Source organism: Hyaena hyaena, unplaced genomic scaffold (genome assembly GCF_003009895.1).
Source record: "Hyaena hyaena isolate Hyena2069 unplaced genomic scaffold, ASM300989v1 scaffold_371, whole genome shotgun sequence".
NCBI classification, from domain to species: Eukaryota; Metazoa; Chordata; class Mammalia; order Carnivora; family Hyaenidae; genus Hyaena; species Hyaena hyaena.
In genome coordinates this window covers 689,226-712,597 of record NW_024081003.1, presented here as the reverse complement: position 1 = coordinate 712,597, position 23,372 = coordinate 689,226, and the positions used below count along the sequence as shown (strand labels likewise).

The window sequence follows — 23,372 nt, the reverse complement described above, 5'->3', positions numbered from 1 at the left end:
GTTCCTCTCCTGTGTAGCCTCTTACAACAGTGTTCAGGCTCTTCAGGATTCTGATTCCAAACTCCCTTCCCTGATTAACACCTGCAGACCCCCTCCATCCTACAATGGCAGCACTGAATTACCTGGGCTGACTTTCAGTGCTTTCCTCAAGGAATTTCCTCTGCTTGGAAGCCCTGCCCCACAATTCTTTCTCCAATAAATGTCCCTTCCTCTGTTCAAATTCGTAATCTCCCACTTTATGTTCTCATTTCACTTTATAGCATAAATTACAACATAAATGCCAGAATACAGTTCTAAGTAATCATGTGTTCTTCTGCTTTCACCACCTAGAGCAGGAATTGTATTGATTAATTTTGTGTCTGGAAAGACCTTTAGAGACACTGAATATAAGTTGGCCAAAATAATTAATAAACTGTATTTGCCGCAATGATAGCATGAATTTACAATACCCCCTGAAGTTTTAAAAACAAAGATAATCGAGTTAAATTGAAAAATCTAGCATCACAGCTGTAGAAGCTTGTGGTCTTCTTTATGCTGAATGTAAAATGGCTATAATGAATTACCAGCTGTTTTTAGATGCTATAAAATGAATGCCTTGCTGAGGCTTCCCAGAGAGAAATATATATACATGCACTCATTAAAATCAGTACCATGAACTGGCAGAGAACAGTCTTCTTCCCTAGAGCCTTCTCTGGGGTAGTCAGTCTTCATTTAAAATGTGAATTTAAGATTTTTAAAATAAGTTTTAAAAGTTCTTAGGTTCAGGCAGAGATTTCACAATCCCCTACCTCCACTGTGAATACCATGCTCTGACTCCGTCACCTAGGAGCACAAAATTTTCAAGGCTGTACATTTGTACCACAAATAGTGTCAGATGACAGGTGCTGCTCACTGTGTGAAAAGGTACTAAACACTTAAATGCATGTGATGTACAACCTCTATTCTTTACCCTAATCTGGGACTGCTGCTTCTTCTTTTTAAAATATGGAATGTGTCATCTTTGCCCAGGGGCCAGGCTAATCTTCTCTGTGTCATTCCAATTTTAGTGTATGTGCTGCCTATAAGAGCATCTAATCTGGGTTTTATGTTTTTTTTTTTTAAAGTTTATTTATTTATTTTGAAAGAGAAGGTGTACATGCAGGGCAGAGAGAGAGAGAGGGGGAAACAGAATTTCAAGCAGGCTCTTCATTGCCAGTGCAGAGCCCTACCTGGTGGTTGAATTCACATACCCCCAGATCCTGACCTGAGCTTAAATCAAGAGTCTAACGTTCAAGTGACTGTGCCACTCAGGCACCCCGAAGTCTGAATCTTCTAATACATATTTGTAGAGTTCACAGTTCTACATCCCATTAAGGGTAGGCCAAAGAGAAATCCTTACTAAGGAACTCTTATTATTCCTAGTTCTATTTTACTCTTATTTTCTTTAATAAGACCTAAAGAAAGTTCAGGTGCAGAAATCTCTCTTAAGGATATGGTGGAGGGCAATGAAAGAGATAGTTTTGGATACTGGATTATTTAAAATATAACTTAGATTTCTCTTTTTTCTTTCATGGAATTGTGAATTTTTGTGTTTAAAAAACTAAAATTATGATGTGAAAATATTTTAAAACTTAAAAATGTAAAATTTTGTTTTTAATTTTAAATTTTTAATTAACTTTTTTTCGTTTTATTTATTTATTTTGAGAGAGACAGAGAGCAAATGGGGGAGGGGCAGAGAGGGAGGCAGACAAAGGATCCAAAATCAGTCTTTGTGCTTACAGCAGAGAGCCCATGAAAGGCTCGAACTCACCAAGTCTAAGTCAGACCCTTAACTGACTAAGCCACCCATGCGCCCCTGTTTTAATTATGTATGTATGTATGTACATATGTGTGTATTTAATGATGATGATGATGACGTGAATTTACTTTTTTATTAAAAAAAATTTTAATGTTTATGTTTGAAAGAGAGAGACAGAGCATGAGCAGGGGAAAGGCAGGCAGAGAGGCAGACAGAGAATCCGAAGCAGGCTCCAGGCTCTGAGCTGTCAGCGCAGAGCCCGACGCAGGGCTCCAACCTACTTACAGTGAGATCATGACCTGAGATGAAGTCGGACGCTCAACTAACTGAGCCACCCAGGCGCCCCTGGTTTTAATTTTTAAATAAATATAATTTTAAATAATAAAACATTAAACATTTTACAAAGTGAAGTAATATATATGTGTAGACTACATATATATACGGTCATGTATACAATATACATGTATGTGAAATGTGCTCCTCCTCTTTTGGCCTAACTGGAAAATCACCCACTTAGAAAAACATAAATATACACTAGTTTTAAGTATTGTAAATGAAAGTAATGGAAATTGAATGTAAATGTAGAATCACTTTGAGTGCGATACGTTTTATTTTGCCAATACTGTAAGAGGAAATACAGGACCCAGGGTGAACAGTAGATTTCTGACTACTAGAAACAGTAGGACGACACTCTGAATGAAAGCGCCTGCGCTCAGACTCAGTTGGCGCCCGCCCTCCTGCTTTTTCTCCGGCCGCCGTTTCCACTTTCTTTCGCGCTTTAGCCACCCGGGAAGGCCCGCCCAAGCGTGGCTGGGCTCCGATTGGCTCCTTTGAAAGTCTACGGGCTATCTGATTGGTGAGCTCCGGACCTTTTAGCGCGGTGAGTTTGAAACAGCTCGCACTTAACTCCAAAGCTGGCCCTTGGAAGTTGAGGCGGGAGCGACGCCGACGTGGTAGCCGCAGCCGCTTTCGTCGCGGGATAATAAGCCGGGTAGAGTTGCTGAGGTCGGGGTCATGCCTACGGGGAGTCTGCGCGGCGGGGGCCGTCTCGTAGGCTCCAGAGAAGGAGTATTGAGGAACCGGGCGGTATTAGGAGGCCGGGCTGGGCAGCAGGGGTCTGCGCGGGGCCGGGCCGGGCCTGTGGAGGCCGGGCCGGGCCTTCATTCGGGCGTCCGGGCCTGGCGCCGGCTTTCCAGGAAGGCTCACGGGAGCCCAGACCTGGCGGACGTACATTGGGGAGGGGGCTGCCTTGGCCTCGGAGTTGCATTCTGGGGTCGCGGTCGGCTGTTCCAGGAAAAAGTTGCCGACCTGGCTGAAGAGGCTTCCGGGTCTCGGCTGAAGCCAGACCCTTGCATTGGTTCGACGACGCGGAATGCCAGGCTCCGTCTTCGGCCCTGCTCTGGCCTCCAGGGGCGGAAGTCCAGACGGCACTTGGGCCTGAAGCCCACGCGGGTTCCCAAACCCGGGCTGGTCTGGGACACGGATCGCAAGAACTAACTAGTGGGCCTTCTCGGGTTTGCCTTGGTGCCCACGGCCCGTGTGCACCCGAGGCGTTTAAAATCACTTGGCCTGAGGCATAGAGCCAGAGGGTATTTTTTTTTTTTAATGCTTGGTGGCTGTTCTGTACAATGCAAAATGGAAAGCTAAGAAATGCCGAGATATAGATATAAATAATGTGTGTTAGTATTTTTATTTAATACTAGAGTTGGCAATATGCACGTTCCGCTTCCTTTAAAGACCTGGAGATATCTGTGCATAGGAGATAAAGCCATTGGTATTTTCCATCGAGCTGCTAATAGTACGGAGCCCCAGGAGTCATTCCGTAGACATTTTAAAGTTGCATCCTTTATTTTAAATTGTTACAACAGGAAAATGGAGGGAGGGTAATTAAACCCAACTCTGAAATTGAATGTTTAGTTATTTGTTCAAAGAGAGCCCAACAATTTTATTGTTCATTAGATTAATTAAATCTGGATATTGTGGGAAAGGCAATTACCCTAATTATTGCCATTTTGTAAAATTAAAATAAAAATATTTAAGATTGGCACTCATAGCAATATGCAATTTTTTTGTTCAGTTACAAAGATTTGTCTCTACTTCTGGAATGATTTTGAAGATGAATGTGAGAAATAGAAGTTACTCAGTGATCTTTACATATATGATCTTAATCAGTGATGAGTGTGTTAGAAAAGATAATTATGCTTTGGGCTTCTGAAGTTAGGTTTCATTGTCAAACTTCTCAGCTGTGAAGTCTTGAGTGTCTCCTTGTCAGCATTTTAGCTGACATTTAAACAGTCTTGCTAATGGGTGAGCAGTGTGACCACATTAGCTCCCTACTGGTGTTTTTTTTGTTTTGTTTTGTTTTAAGATTTTTCGGTAATCTCTGCACCCAGTGTGTGTGTGTGTGAGTGTGAGTGAGAGAGAAATGTGCTCTTTCCAACATGGGACTGGAGCACACAACCCCAAGATCAAGAATTGCACGCTCTTCTGACTGAGCCATCCAGGCATCTCACTACTTGTGTCTTTAAAAACTGTTCTTTTTGAATTATCTTCAAAAAAATATAAAGTAATACAAATTCAGCCAAATATTATTTGTGAAAATGTTTGGGTGTATAAGTAGCACACACTGGTACTTCTTAGGGGTCTTATGTAAAGAAAACATACTTTTGGTTTTTGTTTGGGACTTATAGATAAGTTGATGTCTGAATTTGAGTGTTAATTTGTTTGGAAGAAGCAAGTAATACACTGGTTAAGATACACAAATACTTCGATATTTTAAGAGCTTAAAAAGGTGGGAAAATCTTAATTGCAGAAGTCCTTTCCTTTGTAAGTTTTTTTTTTTTTTTATGTTTATTTATTTTTGCGAGCAAGAATACTCATGTGAGTATGAGTGTGGGAGAGGCAGAGAGAGAGGGAGAGAGAATGCCAAGCAGGCTCTTTGCTGTCAGCAAGCACTGAGCCTGCCCTGGGGCTCAACTCACCATGATATGACCTGAGCCAAAGGTGGACACTTAACTGACTGAGCCACCCAGGTGCCCCTGTGTTGTTTTAACATAACTAATATTTATAGAAAATAAATACTGTGTTAGAGACTGTGGAAAATACTTTACACATTGTATCTCATTATAAACTTAAAACCACCTTTTGAGTTAGTGACATGTGATCATGTGATCAAATTAGTTTTTCCTCTCATTTTAGAATCTACCCTATCTACTGATTAACTATGGAAGACTATACCAAAATAGAGAAAATTGGAGAAGGTGAGTGTTTTTAATAACATACAAGTTTTAAAAAATGATTTAGTAATGCTAATAACATCTGTGACATGAAGACATGTAAATATTTAAGTCAAATCTTTATGGTCTCTTGTGCTAATGTGCATTTATTATATGTTCTCTACATGGTAACTTAAACACAAAAATGTCCATATTCAAGAGAATTGAAATTATTCTGATATGATTACGTGGCAACCTCTTCCCCCAATAATCTTAAATTTGAAACACTTAAAACAATATTTGTAATTTGAGAAGACTGTTGATCACTCCTATGTGTGTTGGGAGAGGTTAGGGCAGTAAGTAGAATTAGGTTTAAGAGTATACTTTTAGTCCCCTACAATTATTTTTAAGATAAATATTTTTACCTAAACTTTCTAAGCTGGTGTGATAGGGTATTAAACCAATTTAAGTAAGTTTTCTATCTCGTTTCCCTAGATTTAAATGACCTGTCATGTTTACATACTTAAGAACCAGTAACTCTTGTATATAATTATTCATTCCCTTTCTGGAGTACTTTGATTAAGGTTTTTTTTTTTTTTAATGTTTTACTTATTTCTAGGAGAGAGACAGCATGAGCAGGGGAGGGTCAGAGAGAGAGGGAGTCACAGACTGAAACAGGCTCCAGGCTCTGAGCTGGCAGTCAGCACAGAGCCCGACGCGGGGCTCGAACCCACGAACCGCGAGATCATGACCTAAGCGAAAGTCGGACGCTTAACCGACTAAGCCACCCAGGCGCCCCTGATTAAGGTTTTTAAAGAATGTTTATATGGCATAAGTGATGGGTAAAAATAACCCTTTGCCTTTTTTTCCCCCCAACATAATATCTAAGTTTATTTTTATTAATTTTTAAAGTTTTATTTTTGAGAGAGAGGGAGAGAGAATATGCAAATGAGGGAGAAGCACAAGGGAGAGAGAATCCCAAGCAGGCTCCACTTTCCCAGCATCAGAGCCTTATGCAGGGCTTGAACCCATGAACCCTGAGATCATGACCTGAGCTGAAATCAAGAGTCAGACGCTTAACCGACTGAGCCGCCCAGGCACCCGAAGAATATCTGTTTCTATATAAAAGTCTTGGTATTAACATTCTAAATTCTACAGGAATAAATGGTACAACTTGTACTATAGGGTCCAACTTATGTAGGTTTTTTTTTTGTTGTTTTTAATTTCTTCAAATTTTTTTATTTTTGAGAGCATGAGCCGGGGAGGGGAAGAAAGAGGGAGAGAGAATTCTAAGCAGGCTCTGCACTGATATGACTCAATTCCAGGAACTGTGAAAAAATACACAACCTGAGCTGAAATCAAAAGTCAGACACTCAATCGACACAGGCACCCCTATATATGTAGGTTCTGTTTGAGGGACATTTCCAACTAGTATATTTTTAGTGTTCTCCAAAACTGTACTTGTACAAGGAGTACTACTAAAAAGCCAAGGGCAGGTTACTGGAAAGAATTTAGTAAGATACTAATGATAAGTTTGGGTGGTGGTTGGGTTAGAGATTGATTCTTGTTCTTAACTTACAAATGTTATATGGTTTTTGAAAAAAATCCCTTAGATACTTTATTAACACCTGGTAAACTAAGTTAGTCTTGTTTCTGAGTTAAAAATAAGTTTGATTAATGGATTTAATGGTTTCTGCTTTTGAGTTTTTCTTAAATCTCTAGAGAATTTAATGAGTTCTGATTTTTAGTTTGGAATAAAAAGAGGCATTCTTTTTGTGTAAATGTGGTTTTCTTTAAAACTCTGGAACTCCTAACACGTAGGAGACTACAGATTTGACTTTTGAGAAAGGTACTGTAATTATTACTACAGATAGAAGCGGTTCATAGCATAATTTCAAAGGTGGTCTATTTACGAGAGTTACAAGCCTCCCCAATCCTTCTGCATGTTGTCTTCACATATGCCTTGTTCTTTGACCTCTGGACCTTTGGCAATGGCAATTCTTTCACCCTGGAAGCCACTCTGCTGCCTTCTCTTTCATCTCATTGTTCTAGTCTAAGTGCATTTTGTAGTTTCCTTTTTGTTATCCTTAATGTCCTTTTTCTTTGCTACACTGGAAATAAGCCTTATGAGGTTTGGGATTTTGTCTTGTTCACAACTGTTGGAATAGTGCCTGGCAGTAGTATCCAGCACTATTGGAGATACTCAAATATTTGATAATAACATCTGTTTTCCTTAGTGTTGTTTCCTGTGTTTCTTTTTCTGCCTTGGATTGTCTTGACTACTCCAGTGCCTGGCAGTTTTGGGTTACGTGGTGGACATTGTTTTTGAAAAATAAATTGTACAAATAATTTAAAGCCTAGAAGATCTCTTTCACACACTACATTCTTTTGCTTTTTGCCAGATACGTGGTCAAATTCTGACATTAAAGTACTGATTTGAAAAGTTAAATTTCTTTCCCTCAATTTTTTATTTTATTTCCACACATACAGAGAAGTTGAAAGAAATTTAATGAACCTGTAGTACCTTTTACCAAGATGTTAGTTTTGCCACATTTACTTTATTATCTGTGTGTTTTAGCATATTGTTTTTCTTTTGACCAGTGTAAAGTAAGTTGTAGTGAAGTGCTTTACTACTTCTTCGTTTTAATTTAAATCCAAGTTCGTTAACGTAGTGTCATAATAATTTGGGGAATAGAATTTACTGATTCATCAATTACATATAACACCCTGTGCTCATCCAGCAAGTGTCTTCCTTAATACCCTTCACCCTTTTAGCCCTTCCCACCACCTAGCACCCCACCAACAACCCTCAGTTTGTTCTCTGTATTTGAGAGGCTCTTGAGGTTTGCCTCCCTCTCTGCTTTTGTCCTATTTTTCCTTCTTTTTCCCTTATGTTCATCTGTTTTGTATCTTAAGTTCTACATATGAGTGAAATCATATTTGTCTTTGACTTCTTTCACTTAATATAATACACTCTAGTTCCATCCACGTTGTTGAAAATGGCAAGATTTCATTCATTTTCATTGCCAAGTGATATTTTGTTGTACATATGTGTACCACATCTTCTTTATCCATTCATCAGTTGATGGACATTTGGGTTCTTTTCATACTTTGACTATTGTTGATAGTGCTGCTGTTATACACATTGGTGTGCACGTGCCCCTTCAAATCAGCAGTTTTGTATTCTTTGGACAAATACCTAGTAGTGTAATTGATGGGTTGTAGGAGAGTTCTATTTTTAACTTTCTGAGGAACCTTCCTACTGTTGTCCAGAGTGGCTGCAGATGTGTCGTCTTTTCTTTTTTTTTTTCTTAAATTGTTTATTGTCAGGTTGGTTTCCATATAACACCCAGCGTTCATCCCATGCCCATCTCCCCCCTTCCCCTTTCTGCCACCCCATCAACTCTCAGTTTGTTCTCTGCATTCAAGAGTCTTTCATGGTTTGCCTCCCTCCCTCTCTCCAACTATTTGTCTTACTTCTAATACTTTTGCATGTATCTTCTGAAGATCTGGTCAGTATCCTGCATTTCATTTCAAATGTGTTAAAGGTTTTTTGCTTAGCATTTAGAGTCTCCATAATTTGACTGTAACTACCATTTTTGAAAATTTAATAATGTTTAATTCATTTCAGAGTACTTACCATGCATCTTATAAATAATTTTTGATGATGACCTAGTAGAATCATTCTGGTCTGTTTAATTAGAGCTCTGTACCAGCAGTTATAAGAGGGGTAATGGTTCAAAAAGAGACAGAGAGACAGAGCACTTGTGATTTCTAAAATTAAGTAAATACTAAGTGTTGGCTATAAGTTAATTAGTTGTTATGAATAAATTTTAGGCCTCGATGAGGTTGTACACTTGAAGGAAACAAAGAATATTAGGGGAAAAAATTATCTCGAATTTACAATTAACTGCTTGTTGTACTACATTATGCAAATGATGAGTCTTTGTGAGTCTGCTTTAACAATGTGTCAGATGTTTGTGTTTCTGACTTTTGTGTTTTTTGATACAAGTATAATTTATGTCCAAAAGATGGAAAGGTTATAAGTATACAGAAAGTTACCAACTTTTAAACATGGTTGTGAAGATCCATAAAATTGGGTTTTTTTTAAAATATAATGACTTTGGTTGTCCAAGAGTCATGGTTAATACAAATTTAATCAAAATAATATAACATGGCTTTTTAGACAGATTATGTCTTTAAAACGACACCAGTATTTAGGAAGACCCACTGTTGTATAGAATTAAAAAAAAAATTTTTTTTTAATGTTTATTTCTTTTTGAGAGACAGAAGCTGAAGGAGGAGTAGAGTGAGGGAAACACAGGATCTGAAGCAGGCACGGACAGCACAGAGCCTGAAGCGGGGCTTGAACTCACAAACCATGAGATCATGACCTGAACCAAAGTCCGGGCGCTTAACCCACTGAGACACCCAGGATCTCCTTTAATTTTTTTTTAATCTTTATTTTTGAGAGACAGACTGTGAATGGGGGAGGGGCAGAGAGAAAGATACATACACAGAATCCAAAGCAGGCTCCAGGCTCTAAGCCAGTAGCACAGAACCTGATGTGGGGCTCAAACTCAACAAACATGAGATCGTGACCTGAGTCCGGTTAACTGAGCCACTTGGGCACCCCTAGAATTTCTCTTTAAAACAAAACTAGGGGCTCCTGGCTGGCTCACTTGGTAGAGCATGCAACTCTGGATTTATATAAGGGTTGTGAGTTCGGACCCCATGTTTGGTGTCAGAATTAACTCAAAAATAAAATCTTAAAACAAAATTAGAACAAAGTTTATATAACAAAGTTTTTGCCACTGGCTAAACCATCCCTAATAATCTAATTAGGCCAGTAGATAATTTGATAGTGGTTCTTAGCCTTTGTAAAAATATTGCTACCTATGGAGAAACTGGTAAAAACTATGGAATAGATCTCCTTAGGAAAATGTTCTCTAATCACTTGTCAAGTTATACTGATGTTACAAAAAAATAATAAGTTATTCAGCAAAATTTGATGTCTAGCCCAGGGGTTCAGGATCTCCCTAAATTTTCCAGTCCCAGTTTAAAGATTATATTTAAGATTTTATTTGTTTATTTTAATTTGAAAAAAAATTTGTTTGTTTATTTCTGAGAGAGCGTGAGCAGGCAAGGGGCAGAGAGAGAGAGAGGGAGACACAGAATTTGAAACCAGCTCCAGGCTCTCATCTGTCAGCACAGAGCCCCACTTGGGGCTCAGACTCACAAACTGAGAGATCATGACCTGAGCTGAAGTCAGATGCCTAACTAACTGAGCCACCCAGGTGCTCCTACTTATTTTAATTTTAAGTAGGCTCCACACCTATCAGAGGACTTGACCTCATGACCCCAAGATCAAGAGTCACATGTTTCACCGATTGAGCCAAGCACCCCTCCCACCCTATTTTTAAAAAGCACTTTATCTGGGGACTAAATGTGTTCTTTATGTGAACCTTTTAAAATCAACTAATCCGCCTCCCTTAATACTGCCCCTTCTGTCTTCTGTACCCACTCTTCCCCTACCCAGGATCCCTTATATTGACACTGTTGCTCCTTATCTAAAGACTGTATACCCGGGGCATCTGGGTGGCTCAGTCAGTTAAGCGTCCGACTTTGGCTCAGGTCATGATCTCACGGTAGTGGGTTCGAGCCCCGCATCGGCTCTGTGCTGACCGCTCAGAGCCTGGATCCTGCTTCAGATTCTGTATCTCCCTCTCTGACCCTCCCCTGCTCATGCGCTCGCTCGTTCTCGCTCTCAGAAATAAATAAACATTAAAAAAATAATAAAAAGAAATCCAACAGATTTCTGATGTAAAAAAAAAAGACTATATATCTGAATCAGTGTTCTTGTTAACTTCAGAATGAGTGGGAGGCCTTCCTGCTATATAGTAGAAATTGTGAACTTTAATACACTTTATAAATATATATTTTTTAATGTTTATTTTTGAGAGAGAAAGCATGAGCAGTGGAAGGGCAGAGAGAGCGGGGGAGGGGGCAGGGACAGAGGATCCAAAGCAAGCTCTGTGCTGAGAGCAGAGAGCCTGATGCTGGGCTCAAACTCTCGAATCTTGAGATCATGACCTGAGCCAAAGTCAGATGCTAAACTGACTAAGCCGCCCAGGTGCCCCAGATTTAATAAATATTTAATAAAATATGTTAGCCCTGTTCTTTTTTAGATGAGGGTTGAGTATATATTTGAACATGCATAAAGCAGTCTATACAGAGTTTTCTGAAAGTGTCACAGTGACTCCTGTTAACTCCTCAGCCCAAATCTTCACCCTGTATTTTATGCCTGGTTTATTGTTAGATGGGATATTTGAAAGGAGATAAATTCCAATCTGCAGAGGATTTGTTTTCTTCACTAAAATGTGCTGGGAAATTGTTTTTTACATGTATGGGAAAATTGTGATGACTACAAGAATTTTATTTCTAATCTATAGATGTGATAGGTTGTAGTTACGTTCAGTTTCTTTTTGGAAGTGATGAGAGAGTATCATTGAGTATGATAATTCCTATCTGGTCACAGTAGACATTTCTATCATGTGACTTTTATGAGGTTAGTCATTTTGTAAAATCTTAGTTTGTGGAGGGTATTGTATAGTAGACATTTACTTTGTCTATTTCAGGTACCTATGGAGTTGTGTATAAGGGTAGACACAAAACTACAGGTCAAGTGGTAGCCATGAAGAAAATCAGACTAGAAAGTGAAGAGGAAGGGGTTCCTAGTACTGCAATTCGGGAAATTTCTCTATTAAAAGAACTTCGTCATCCAAATATAGTCAGGTATGGTATATCTGAATTTAAACCATTTTCCGCAAGTGTGAATTTCAATGTGGAAATTTTTACATTTGCTTAATATCTGGTCTAATTGCTGAGCAGAAGAGAACCCTATTTTTGTTAATTGGGTATGCCAGGCCTAGGAAAAATGGGCTGTTAAAACAGGAGCAGAGTGATAAAGAGATTAGTACTGGGGGCTGAATATTCAAGGTAAACCCGCCCAAGGGAGAAAAAAGCCCTTTTTCACAGACCGTTACTGTTATCACCTATCCCAATCTGAGCTTTGGTCCTTGAAGACCTCTTAGAGTGCTAAGACAGGTGGCCAGGTCAGATGAAAAAGAAGTGTCTTTTTTTTTCTTTTTAAGTATTTGGACTGGTGTTGGGGAATGTTTCCTAACAGGCCAATGTAGGGTTTAATTAATTGCATTTTTCTGGGACTGGAGATAGTGAGCAACTGTTAAGGGTTCCTAGTAAATTTTAAATTTTATTTCTGTAATTTACTTCAATGAAAAAAACAAGCTCTGAGCAACAAATAGTCAATCTAGAAATGTTCTTTTGTAATAGAAGTGGTTTGACAGTACCTTCTTTATATATGATATTACTTAATTTTCAGTTGCTGTCCTCAGAGTCCTTTTCTCAAATTCTAGTTTAGTGAGCTTTTCATTACTAGGGAAGCTACCATCTCATCTTTCACAAAACAGTATGTACTTTGTGTTGTTACAGAAAATTTAAGAGCTTCACTTTCTGTGATAGCCACTGTTAAATTTATGAGGTTTTATTTTATGAGAGGTAAAAAATATTTGGTAGGCTTTTTTTTTTTTACATAATTGTTTTGTTCTTCAGTCTTCAAGATGTGCTTATGCAAGATTCCAGGTTATATCTCATCTTTGAATTCCTTTCCATGGATCTCAAGAAATACTTAGATTCCATCCCTCCTGGTCAGTTCATGGAATCTTCACTTGTTAAGGTAAGAAGCTTAATTTTATTAGTATTTACGCACTGTGAGTGTAAAAGGTCTATTCTTTATGTTTTGGGGGAAAATCTTTGGAAAAAGTGTTAGGAAGTAGAACTAGGAAGATTTTTCTTCCACAGTCTAGATTAGATTTTTACCCCTTTAATTACTAGATAGTGCTTCTAGTTGTAGAGTGAAAAGTAGTGCCTGAGGTAACAAAATCAGTAGGTATTTATTCCATTATTGGAAGCTAGGCTATTTTGGTCTTTTATTTGACCATCAGATATTTGTGAAACAATGTAACAAAGGCTTGTGGTAAGGTAATGATGGCAAAGTGTTTTTATTTTATTCTGGTTTTGAATGTTTTGGTTAATTTATTATAGACGTTTCAGTTAAATTATAAATGTATAATTTTTTTAAAAGCACTGAAGTGTATAAAGTGGACATGTCTTATCTTTATACTAACTCTACCCTACCACTTCCCAGAGGTAGGTAGCCACTGTTAGTTTTTTAATAGTCTTACAGACACTGGTATGTCAACTTTGTGTATAAGTTCTTATAACTTGAATCAATGGGTTGAAGGTGTTTATTTACATTTAAAATCCTGATAGTGCCAGTTGCCCTTCAAAGACTCAGTTTACTCATTGTGGTGGGTAACAGTTATTGTTTTGGTACCTAGTTTTATTAATCTTTTAAATATTTTATCAGTCCATTATGTGGAAAAGGCATATTATCATTTTCTATCTCATTTAATAATTTTTCATTTTTTAGCCATTTATAAACATCTTCATTGATGTTTCTGTTAGGATATTTTTTCACTATTCTCTACAGTTCTTTTTTGCTGACATGTTGATAATATTCCCTTCCCTTTATTCCTTTTTTCTTTTGTTTTTCTGGCATATACCATTAATAATTTTTTTTAAATTTTTAATGTTTTATTTAATGTTTTTATTTATTTTTGAGAGACTGCATGAGCAGGGGAGGGCCAGAGAGAGAGGGAGACACAGAATCTGAAGCAGGCTCCAGGCTCTGAGCTAGCTGTCAGCACAGAGCCCAACGTGGGGCTCAAACCACGAACCGTGAGATCATGACGTGAGCTGAAGTTGGACGCTGAACTGACTGAGCCACCCAGGCGCCCCAATAATTTTTATAATATATTTAAGTCTTGTACATGACTTTTGGATGTTAGCTTATATGTCTTAATTCATCACTCAAACATCATGTATGTTAGAACAATACTTGACAGTATTTTTTAGTAGGTTGCCATACCCTCCCCCCCTTTTGTTTTTAAATTGTGTGGATGGATCAAAGTTTTATTTTGGTATAAAGAACTAGTGCTCTTAATTTTTTTTTCCCATATGGTTAGCCATTTGTTCCAACAGTTGATTTTATGTATTATTTTATAATTTTGAACTTTATAAAAATTCAATACTGTTACTATGTATACTTTAATTTCTGTAATATTTATGTTGCTTCAAATGACAATTGCATTGTCTTGGTAACACTTGTATAATACTTTTCTCTGAACTAATAAATAGCATGTTACAGTTGTTTATATTTAAATATATAATCATTATATGTTTGTTATTTCTTTTGAAATCTGTGACCAGTGTTTCCAAAAAGGAAAGGAATATGTAATGATAAGAAATAGAGATGGACAAACCTTATTCAAAATAAAAATAGAGTTGTTATAAGTATATAGATAAAAGTTTTAAAAACTTTCTGTACAGAAAGCTAATTAGGACTTAAGAATGAGTGATGAAAAATAGTAGAAGACTAAGTTCTGAATATCTTTGCATATCAATGGGCTTCCCACCCTCAAATGGCTGCTTGCTAGTCTCAAGTGGCCTGAAACCTTTTGTGGTAGTTGTTTACCTGCATTATACTTTTCTTATATCTTTGAAAGAAACCCACCAAGATTATTTAGAAAATCATTATGTGGTACAGTTAAGTTTCTAACTTCTATTTTCTTCTTCCAGAGTTACTTGTACCAAATCCTACAAGGGATTGTGTTTTGCCACTCCAGAAGAGTTCTGCACAGAGACTTGAAACCTCAAAATCTATTGATTGATGACAAAGGAACAATTAAATTGGCTGATTTTGGCCTCGCCAGAGCCTTTGGAATACCTATTAGAGTATATACACATGAGGTATGTAGAATAGTGGTTTTTGTGCTTTCGAGTATGTGTGATTGCTGGATTGTTTACTTTATTTGTTCATTAAGTCAAGAAAGAAATAGTAAAGGTTTCCATTCTGCAGTATTAATTTATTGCCTCTCAGCTCCACACGCACCCTTCACTGCATGCTATGTAAAAATCTAACTGAGACCTTTAAATACTATTTGTTTGTCAGCAGATGTGATTTCCGTGGATGGTGCTGGAGAGGCACTGCAGGAGGAAGGGGTTACTCTTGCTACAGTCCTAAGAATTATTATTTCTTGGAGCGCCTGGATGGCTTAGTCGGTTGAGCGTCCGACTTTCGCTTAGGTCATGATCTCGCAGTTCGTGGGTTCGGGCCCCGCGTCGGCCTCTGTGCTGACTGCAAGCTCAGAGCCTGGAGCCTGTTTCAGAGTCTGTGACTCCTTCTCTCTCTGACCCTCCCCTGCTCACGCTGTCTGTCTCTCTCCTAGAAATAAATAAAACATTAAAAATTAAAAAAAAAAAAAGAATTATTATTTCTTGTTAGTCTCTTTATTCTAACCCTCTCAGTTAGGTATCCTTAGTAAAATTTACCTATGCAAATCCTGTGTGGTTTTTGTCTCCTGATTGGATCCTCTAGTACACAATCAAATTGGTTGGAAGAGGGATTTTTTGTTTTTGTTTTGTTTTGTAACCTAAGGGTTACTGTTTCAGAGACATTTAGAAGCTACTAGATTTAATCAGGTTTTGTCAGTGTTAATACAGATTACGTGGCACTAAATTTGTTACTTCTGGAGAGAAAGGGAATATTGAATTGTATAGTAAAGAGCTTCTGGAAAGCTGTCTTCTGTGGGGTTGTCTATCCCTGAGCTCAAAGACTTCTCTCCAAATCAAAACTTAGAACAGTGGTCATTTGGTTAGATGTCTTGACTTTTTATCATTTTTCCTGTGGCTGTATAAAGATTTTTTGGTTTTCATTGACTTAAACAGATGCTTAAGTTAGAGATGATATTTTTACCATCGTGACAAATTATAGAGAGTAAAATAATAGATTAGCCCTAGACCACTATTATTTGACTTATGTTTTTATCTTTTAAAGTTCATTTTGACAGAGCACGAGCAAGTGCTACTGGAAGAGGGGCAGAGAAGCTCCTTATAGGGCTTGAGATCCTGACCTGAGCTGAAATCAAGAGTTGGACGCTTAACTGACTGAGCCACCCAGGAGTCCCTGACTTATGTTTTTATTTTTAGCACATAAGCAGTATACATGCATTTGTACAGTGCCACCTTGATTCATTATCAAGTGGCTTTTTTGTTTTGAAAAGTGAATGCTATCTTGATTTTTTTTTTTTTTTAAAACCTTTTCCTCTAATGATTTAAAAAGCAAGAAAAGAGCTGGTATATTTTTATAGTGTTTTTAAACCTAATGAATAGAAATGAAATACGTATCTTCTATTTAGTATATTGTGTATAGTTAATTGACAAACGATATTATCAGAGTAATTAATGGAACTTTCTAAAGGACAGTCCTGAAATATAAATGTTTATATTTAGATATTTAATGCACTGCCTTTATTCATTGTAAAAATTTCCTTTGTTACAGGTAGTGACACTCTGGTATAGATCTCCAGAAGTACTGCTGGGGTCAGCTCGCTACTCAACTCCAGTTGACATTTGGAGTATAGGCACCATATTTGCAGAATTAGCAACTAAGAAACCACTTTTCCATGGGGATTCAGAAATTGATCAACTCTTCAGAATTTTCAGGTATTTTTGCCATATATTTAAGCTTTTAAGAATTTTCAAATGAAATAATAAAGGCAACATGTATGTAACAATAAGATTATATGTATGCTTTAATAATTTTTTTGTTTTGCTGTGGTTTTTTAGAGCTTTGGGCACCCCCAATAATGAAGTGTGGCCAGAAGTGGAATCTTTACAGGACTATAAGAATACATTTCCCAAGTGGAAACCAGGAAGTCTGGCATCCCATGTCAAAAACTTGGATGAAAATGGCTTGGATCTGCTGTCGGTAAGAAGACCCTTTATACTGATTTCAACATTATTGATTCTGAATGTATTCAGTTCCTTTCTTTTACCTGGAAAATAGAAAGAAAGCCAATGTATATTGAGCCAGGCACATAGCTGTTATGACTGTTAATGTTTGTTATATTACTAGCTTCATTTTAGTTACCAAGAAACGTTAGTGATTTTGAGAGAAGGATTCAGCATTAGATGTTATTTGTTTGGTTTTTTAATCCTAGGTAGCTGTAGATGCTCTGAAAGCAAGGCCAGGGTTAGTATACCTTTATTGTTTAAGTTGCTGATGTGTAATGGCCTTCCTTTCTACCTTTTTGTCCTGGATGTTTACTGTTTTTTATTTTTATTATTTTTTTTAAAATTTTTGATGTTTTATTTATTTCTGAGAGAGAGAGAGAGAGCGCGCGCATGAGCAGGGGAGGGTCAGAGAGAGAGGGAGACACAGAATCTGAAGCAGGCTCCAGGCTCTGAGCTGGCTGTCAGCACAGAGCCCGACGCAGGGCTCAATCCCATGAACCGTGAGATCATGACCTGAGCCGAAGTCGGAAGCTTAACCGACTGAGCCACCCAGGCGCCCCAGATGTTTACTATTTTTAGTTTATCCTAGACATAGGTTTTTCCTTATTGCTTGATATTTTTAGTTATTAAAACCTTTTACTGCATGAACTCTGATTTCTCACTTTGGGCCTTGTTTCTACATCAGGAAGGCTAGGAGGAGTAATGTAGTTCTTTGTAAATCCATGAGGCATGTCTGACTCTTCATTTCACCTCAGATCATGACTCAAGGATCCTTGGGATCAAGACACTCCTAGGGCTCTGCACTGAGTATAGAGCCTGCTTGGGATTATCTCTTTCCCTCTCCCTCTTTTCCCTGCTTGCTCACTCATTCTCTCTCTCTCTCTCTCTCAAAAAATTAATGAATGAATAAAATAAATAAAGCATTAACAAACTATAAAAATAAAAATCCTGTTTACTACATTGCTACTCTCTGCTAATAGTTGTTTTCTTTAAAAATAGGACCAAAAAAAAATCTATTAGGATATAAAAGAAATCGTCCTAGGCCAGCTTCAGGAAAATTGTTTTTAGAACACTGTTTAAATATTGAGCTTTTGGGGTGCCTGGGTGGCTTAGTCGGTTGAGCGTCTGACTTTGCTTAGGTCATGATCTCGTGGTTCGTGGGTTCAAGCCCCGCGTCGGCTTCTGTGCTGACTGCCAGCTCAGAGCCTGGAGCCTGTTTCAGAATCTGTGTCTCCCTCTCTCTCTGACCCTCCCCTGCTCACGCTGTCTCTCTCCTAGAAATAAATAAAAATATTTAAAAAAAAAATAAATAAATATTGAGCTTTTATTTGTTTATTTTTTTAAGTTTATTTATTTTGATAGAGAGTGCACGTGTGGGGGGTGGGGCTGAGAGAGAGAATCCCAAGCAGGCTCCTCACTGTCAGTGCAAAGACCTACCCAGGACTTGATCTCACAAACCTTGAGATCATAACCTAAGCTGAAATCAAAAGTATATTTATTTTGAGAGAGAAAGCACGGGTGAGGCAGGGATAAGGAAGGGAGAGCAAGTATCCCAAGCAGGCTCTGCACCAGTGTTGCACAACTCCACAGAGCCCGATGCAGAGCTTGAACCCACGAACCGTAGTACAGAGCCCTACATGGAGCTCATACCCATAAACGGTGAGATCATGACCTGACCTGAAGTCAGATACTTAACCAACTGAGCACCCAGATGCCCCCTAAATCTTAAGCTTTTAGATGGAATTTTTATGAATCTCAGCTAATGTGATATTGTGATACTATCCTGTAAATCTTCTAATTGGTCTTTGGGCTCCTCAGAATTTATAAATCATTATGCCTCTAAATTCAGCTCAGATTTCCAAATTGCTTATAGTGAAGTCCCAAGTGCTTTACCTGTCATTCAGATATTTTATGTATCAGTATTGTTGATTTGACTTAGAAGACCTTCTATATCTTTTTAGCTTCTGTAATTTTTTAATACAAAGAATTTCACTTCAGTCAATGAAACAAAAATCAAATACCGTAAATCATGATTCCTTAGTCTAGCCAGTATTGACATCTTGGACTGGGTCAGTTTTTGTTATCAGGATCTATCCTGTACACTAAGATAGTTAACAGCATGCCAGTCCTCTGCCCTATACCTGCAAGTAGCATGTTTCTCTCCATTGTGACAACTGCCAAATGCCAGACATTGTCAAATGTTCCCTGAGGGGTAGAGTCTCACTCAGATGAGAGCCACTACTGTAAAACATCAGATTTGGTGTCACATTTAAGCTTTACCACTCCTTAGCTTTAGGAATTGCTGGGGCAATTTACTTAACCTCTGAGCCTCATTGTAAAAAGGGACAAATACTTACCTTTGTTTGAGGATCATGTGTCAAGCACTTAATATAGTGCTAGATACGTGATAGCAGCTCAAAGGGTTAGTAAAAGTATGTCTGGCCTGGTTATTGATTAGATTTTCTTTAAGATTAATGTTTCTTAAAGATAAAATTTAAGATCGACACTAAACTTTATGCAGTCTTTTCTGGTTATGTGTGAATTAACTTTAATCCTAGATTGTTTGACCATCATTCATTTAGTGTCATTTTAACTATGTTTATAACACATTGTGCTCTGGTTTTGTTTTTATTTGGAACTTGATGGAAGCTACATTAGAAACCACTGTAGCTAATTGCCACCATTTCAAGAATGTTGTAAATAACTCAGATGGCCATTTAATTCTCAAAGTAAATATAATTAACTAGGTATCTTTCTTAAATTTATGTCCTGGTTTTAAAACTATTTCTCTCTAAGAATGCTTGTGTCTTAAAGCATAATTTATAGCCGAAAGATTATTGAGGTATCTTGATTTAAAGAATAAGAGCTAGAGGCTGAAGTATAGAGGATGAGACATTTATGTAATATGTTACTGAACTAATGGAAATGTTTATTCAGTAGTAATTTTTATTAAAATTATTAGCTTATGACTTATTGGTAGAAAAATTAGAGCTTTTTGAAGATTTTTTTATGGTTCATTTCTTAAAAACCTTTCTTCTTTTTATCTTCCCGCCCATCCTTTCAGAAAATGTTGGTCTATGATCCTGCCAAACGAATTTCTGGCAAAATGGCACTGAATCATCCGTATTTTAATGACTTGGACAATCAGATTAAGAAGATGTAGCTTTTCTGAGTGTTTCTACGTATCAAAAACAGATAGTTATATTTTTACTGTTACCTCTGTCTATTTTTGTTATGTGTTTTTCTCTTTCTTTGTTGTAAACTTAAGCTGTACTTCGTCTTCTGATTTCAAAACTGTAACTTAAAATTGTAAATATTGTTCTATATGAATTTAAATATAATAATTCTGTATATGTTTATAGATCTCACTGTAACAACTATTTGTTACCATAATAAAAGTATAAATCTAGTACTGATGTCAGGAATTGGAAAAATTTTGAGTTAGCTTAAACCATCTCAGACCTTTTAGAGTCTGGTTTTCCTGTAGTTGGAACCACCAAAATTTAGGAAAGTGTGCTAAATTCATAGTTCATAAAGTTTGAAATGCTTTTATGCTCTGTTTAAATTTTGTCAGTTTCTTGCCAACTGGTAACTGTACAACAGGCCAAAACATGAGTATTTTTCTGCTGGTATTTCAGTTTGTGACCTAAATGTTCAAGCATTCAGAATGAGAAAACTATCGAGATTTGAGAAACGATGCTAAATTTACAGAGGTTTTCAGTAACCTATAAAACTAACATTAGAGCATGCCAAAGTTTGCTAAGTTTTACAGTCAAAGATCAAGGGCTGCTCACATCAGGGAAGAGCAGTTTAGAAAATTTATGAACTAGTCTATTTTTAGGTAGGTTATGAAAGCTGTTTGTCTAAGTGAATTCTTATGCCTTGATCAGAGGTAATAACTAGACAAAGGAGCTGCTCATCTTGGCTTTCAAGTCTGGCTTAAAGTCTATTTGCAAATTTTGACATAGTTTTGCTTATTAGCCTTAGAAATTCTGATATACAAGTATTTAGCTAGAATCACTAACTTTAAGAATTGTTAAATACTGCTCATTGTGATTCTCCTATATAAGGAGCATAATTTAAATTTTTTGTTGTAGCCAAGAGGAATATCTGCGAAAAGATTGATCATTTTTAGTGTACATCTGTCTGTTGTCTAACCATATACCCTCTATTCTTCCTGGTTACCTATGGCTGGAATTGGCATTCCTGTATTACTGGTTGCATATGTAAAGAGTGATCTACCTAATCCATATTGTCTTGGAATTTTTGTACTCTGTAGGAGAAAGTATGGGTTACTTTCTTTGACAGTTGGATTTGTAAGATGAGAGGTTTGGTCACTTCACTCTAGTCCTTTGTTGGAAGCCAGCCTGCAGTAAGAGTGCAGAATCTAGGGATGGCAGTCATTTGTGGCCACATTGTAAAGAGTTAAGATTTCACCTGGGAATTTGGTAAATGAAAGGTCACACAAAAGATTTAATTCAGATCGTGAAAAGACATACCCACAGGCTTGAGTTTTCTTATCTATAAAGTGAAGTGTTCAACTGGATCAGTTTTTCAAATTGTGGATTGCAACTCTATAGTAGTTCACAACCTCTTCTCCTTGCCATGTAGAATAGAAACTCAGTGCATCTTATGAGTAAATATTTCTTGGTGCTTCTGTCTCAGTAATGTATAGATACATGAAGGTTACAAATGGTTGGGGATAAGTGTATTTCATAGAACCAGCATCCAACCTCACTGTGATTGATGCTTGGAATCTAATTGTTTGAAGTGAATAAGTCATCAATTTAGAACTTATTTTGTGGGCCAGGGAAATGAGAGCGTAGAACAGTGTGTGTGATCAATTGCTGTAATGAGTGTCCTACTTTTGTGTAGTGTGTAAAGTGTCAGCTTCAGTGGCTGGATGAAAGCTACTGAATTGGGTCCTCCCTCATCTCACATATTTTAAACTGGCTTGTGCTTTGTTGCTTCAAATTAATTTTAAAATGGAACATGTCTCTGGGTCAGTTCACTAGAAACACCTGAGACTAATTCTGGTCCTATCCTGAGCAGTTCTGAAGTTGAAAACTGGGAAATGTATCTCAGGAAACTTTGCTCTGAAGTTCCTCAGGCTGGTTCTGATTCTGATGCAGCCTGTTACTATCAGTTAGTGATGAGTTTAATGATACTTAGTTTTCGTTGTCTTAAAACTTCATGGCATCATGTTGGTATCTTTAATTTGTTCTATTTCTGTTTCAGTCTATATTATGACAGATGGGAGATAGCTATATATCTTGTCACCAATATAAGACTTCCATATACTTGAGCATAGCACTGGGACAATTGTCCTATGTTAGCATTGTCCCGAGTCTTTACAGAAGGGTTAAAAAAAATTTTTTTTTAAGTTTAAATATATAAGCAGTAATGATGCAGAGGTTAATACACAATGTACAATAAAATCTTAATTTACATGGAGACATGGCATATAAATTAAATGTTTTTTAAAAAATGATAGTATTTTAATTTTTTTTAACATGTATTTATTTTTGAGACATAGAGAAAGAGAGTGAACAGAGGAGGAGCAGAGAGAGGGAGACACAGAATCAGAAGTAGGCTCTGAGATGTCAGTACAGAGCCTGATGCGGGACTAGAACCCACGAAACATTAGATCATGACCTGAGCTGAAGTCAGACGCTTAACTGACTGAGCCACCCAGGTGCCCCTTAAAATATAGTATTTTAGAGTTGAGTTAATAAAAACGGCCCAATAAGAGGTCTTTTGGGGACTTGGCTTAACAGGCTTAAATAATTTTTAATTAGCAAAATCGTTTTTAACTTAAAAGCATTAGCAAACTGTACTTCATAGTAGGGTCAACTTCAGTCCCATCTCTAAAATAATTGACATATTCAAATTAGTCAGGTTCCATAAGGACCATGGAGTCATTTTGCATGTGGACAGGACAGACCATTAGGAACGTGCTTGGACTGAAGAGTGGGCATTGTTTAAAAGTTTGGGGCAAAATGGATAGAGTATTGAACAACTAAAAGAGAAGGAAGGATGGAAGGATAAAAAATAAAAGATCTTGAAGAGGGAGAGCTATTTCCGACATAATAGCATCTAAGAGAAGGCAAAGGTGGGATAGTAATGGTATTGGGCAAACGTTGAACTCTTAGTCCATGTGGTGACATTTAATGAAATATTTGGAAGCAAAAGTAGATATTTTCAGTCCCATGCCTTGGTATAAATTTCAAGTTTCTTTTTTTAAAAAAAATTTTTAAATGTTTTCTTTATTTCTGAGAGAGAGAGAGAGAGAGAGCATAAGCAGGGGAGGGTCAGAGCAAGACACAGAATCCAAAACACGCTCCGGGCACTTGAGCTAGCTGTCAGCACAGAGCCCGACGTGGGGCTTGAACCTACCAACCATGAGATCATGACCTGAGCTGAAGTTGGATGCTCCACCAACT

General features: G+C 37.4%; 1 protein-coding gene and 1 pseudogene across 2 annotated transcripts; one reads left to right on the top strand and one right to left on the bottom strand.

The window, feature by feature from the left end:
- Positions 1-978: 978 nt before the first annotated feature.
- On the bottom strand, positions 979-1,070 carry LOC120244145 (annotated as a pseudogene).
- A 1,621-nt stretch (positions 1,071-2,691) lies between these two features.
- Positions 2,692-22,420, top strand: CDK1 (cyclin dependent kinase 1). Of its 2 annotated transcripts, none has more exons than XM_039250509.1 (8): positions 2,692-2,768; positions 4,976-5,037; positions 11,631-11,787; positions 12,625-12,748; positions 14,713-14,883; positions 16,475-16,638; positions 16,762-16,903; positions 19,994-22,420. In XM_039250509.1, exons 2-8 carry the CDS (start codon positions 5,001-5,003, stop codon positions 20,090-20,092), a joined length of 894 nt encoding a protein of 297 aa, XP_039106440.1. In that variant the 5' UTR covers positions 2,692-2,768; positions 4,976-5,000; the 3' UTR covers positions 20,093-22,420. The 2 variants fall into 2 exon arrangements, with proteins under 2 accessions (XP_039106440.1, XP_039106439.1); XM_039250508.1 differs by having other exon boundaries at positions 2,692-2,782.
- The last annotated feature ends 952 nt before the right edge of the window (positions 22,421-23,372 follow it).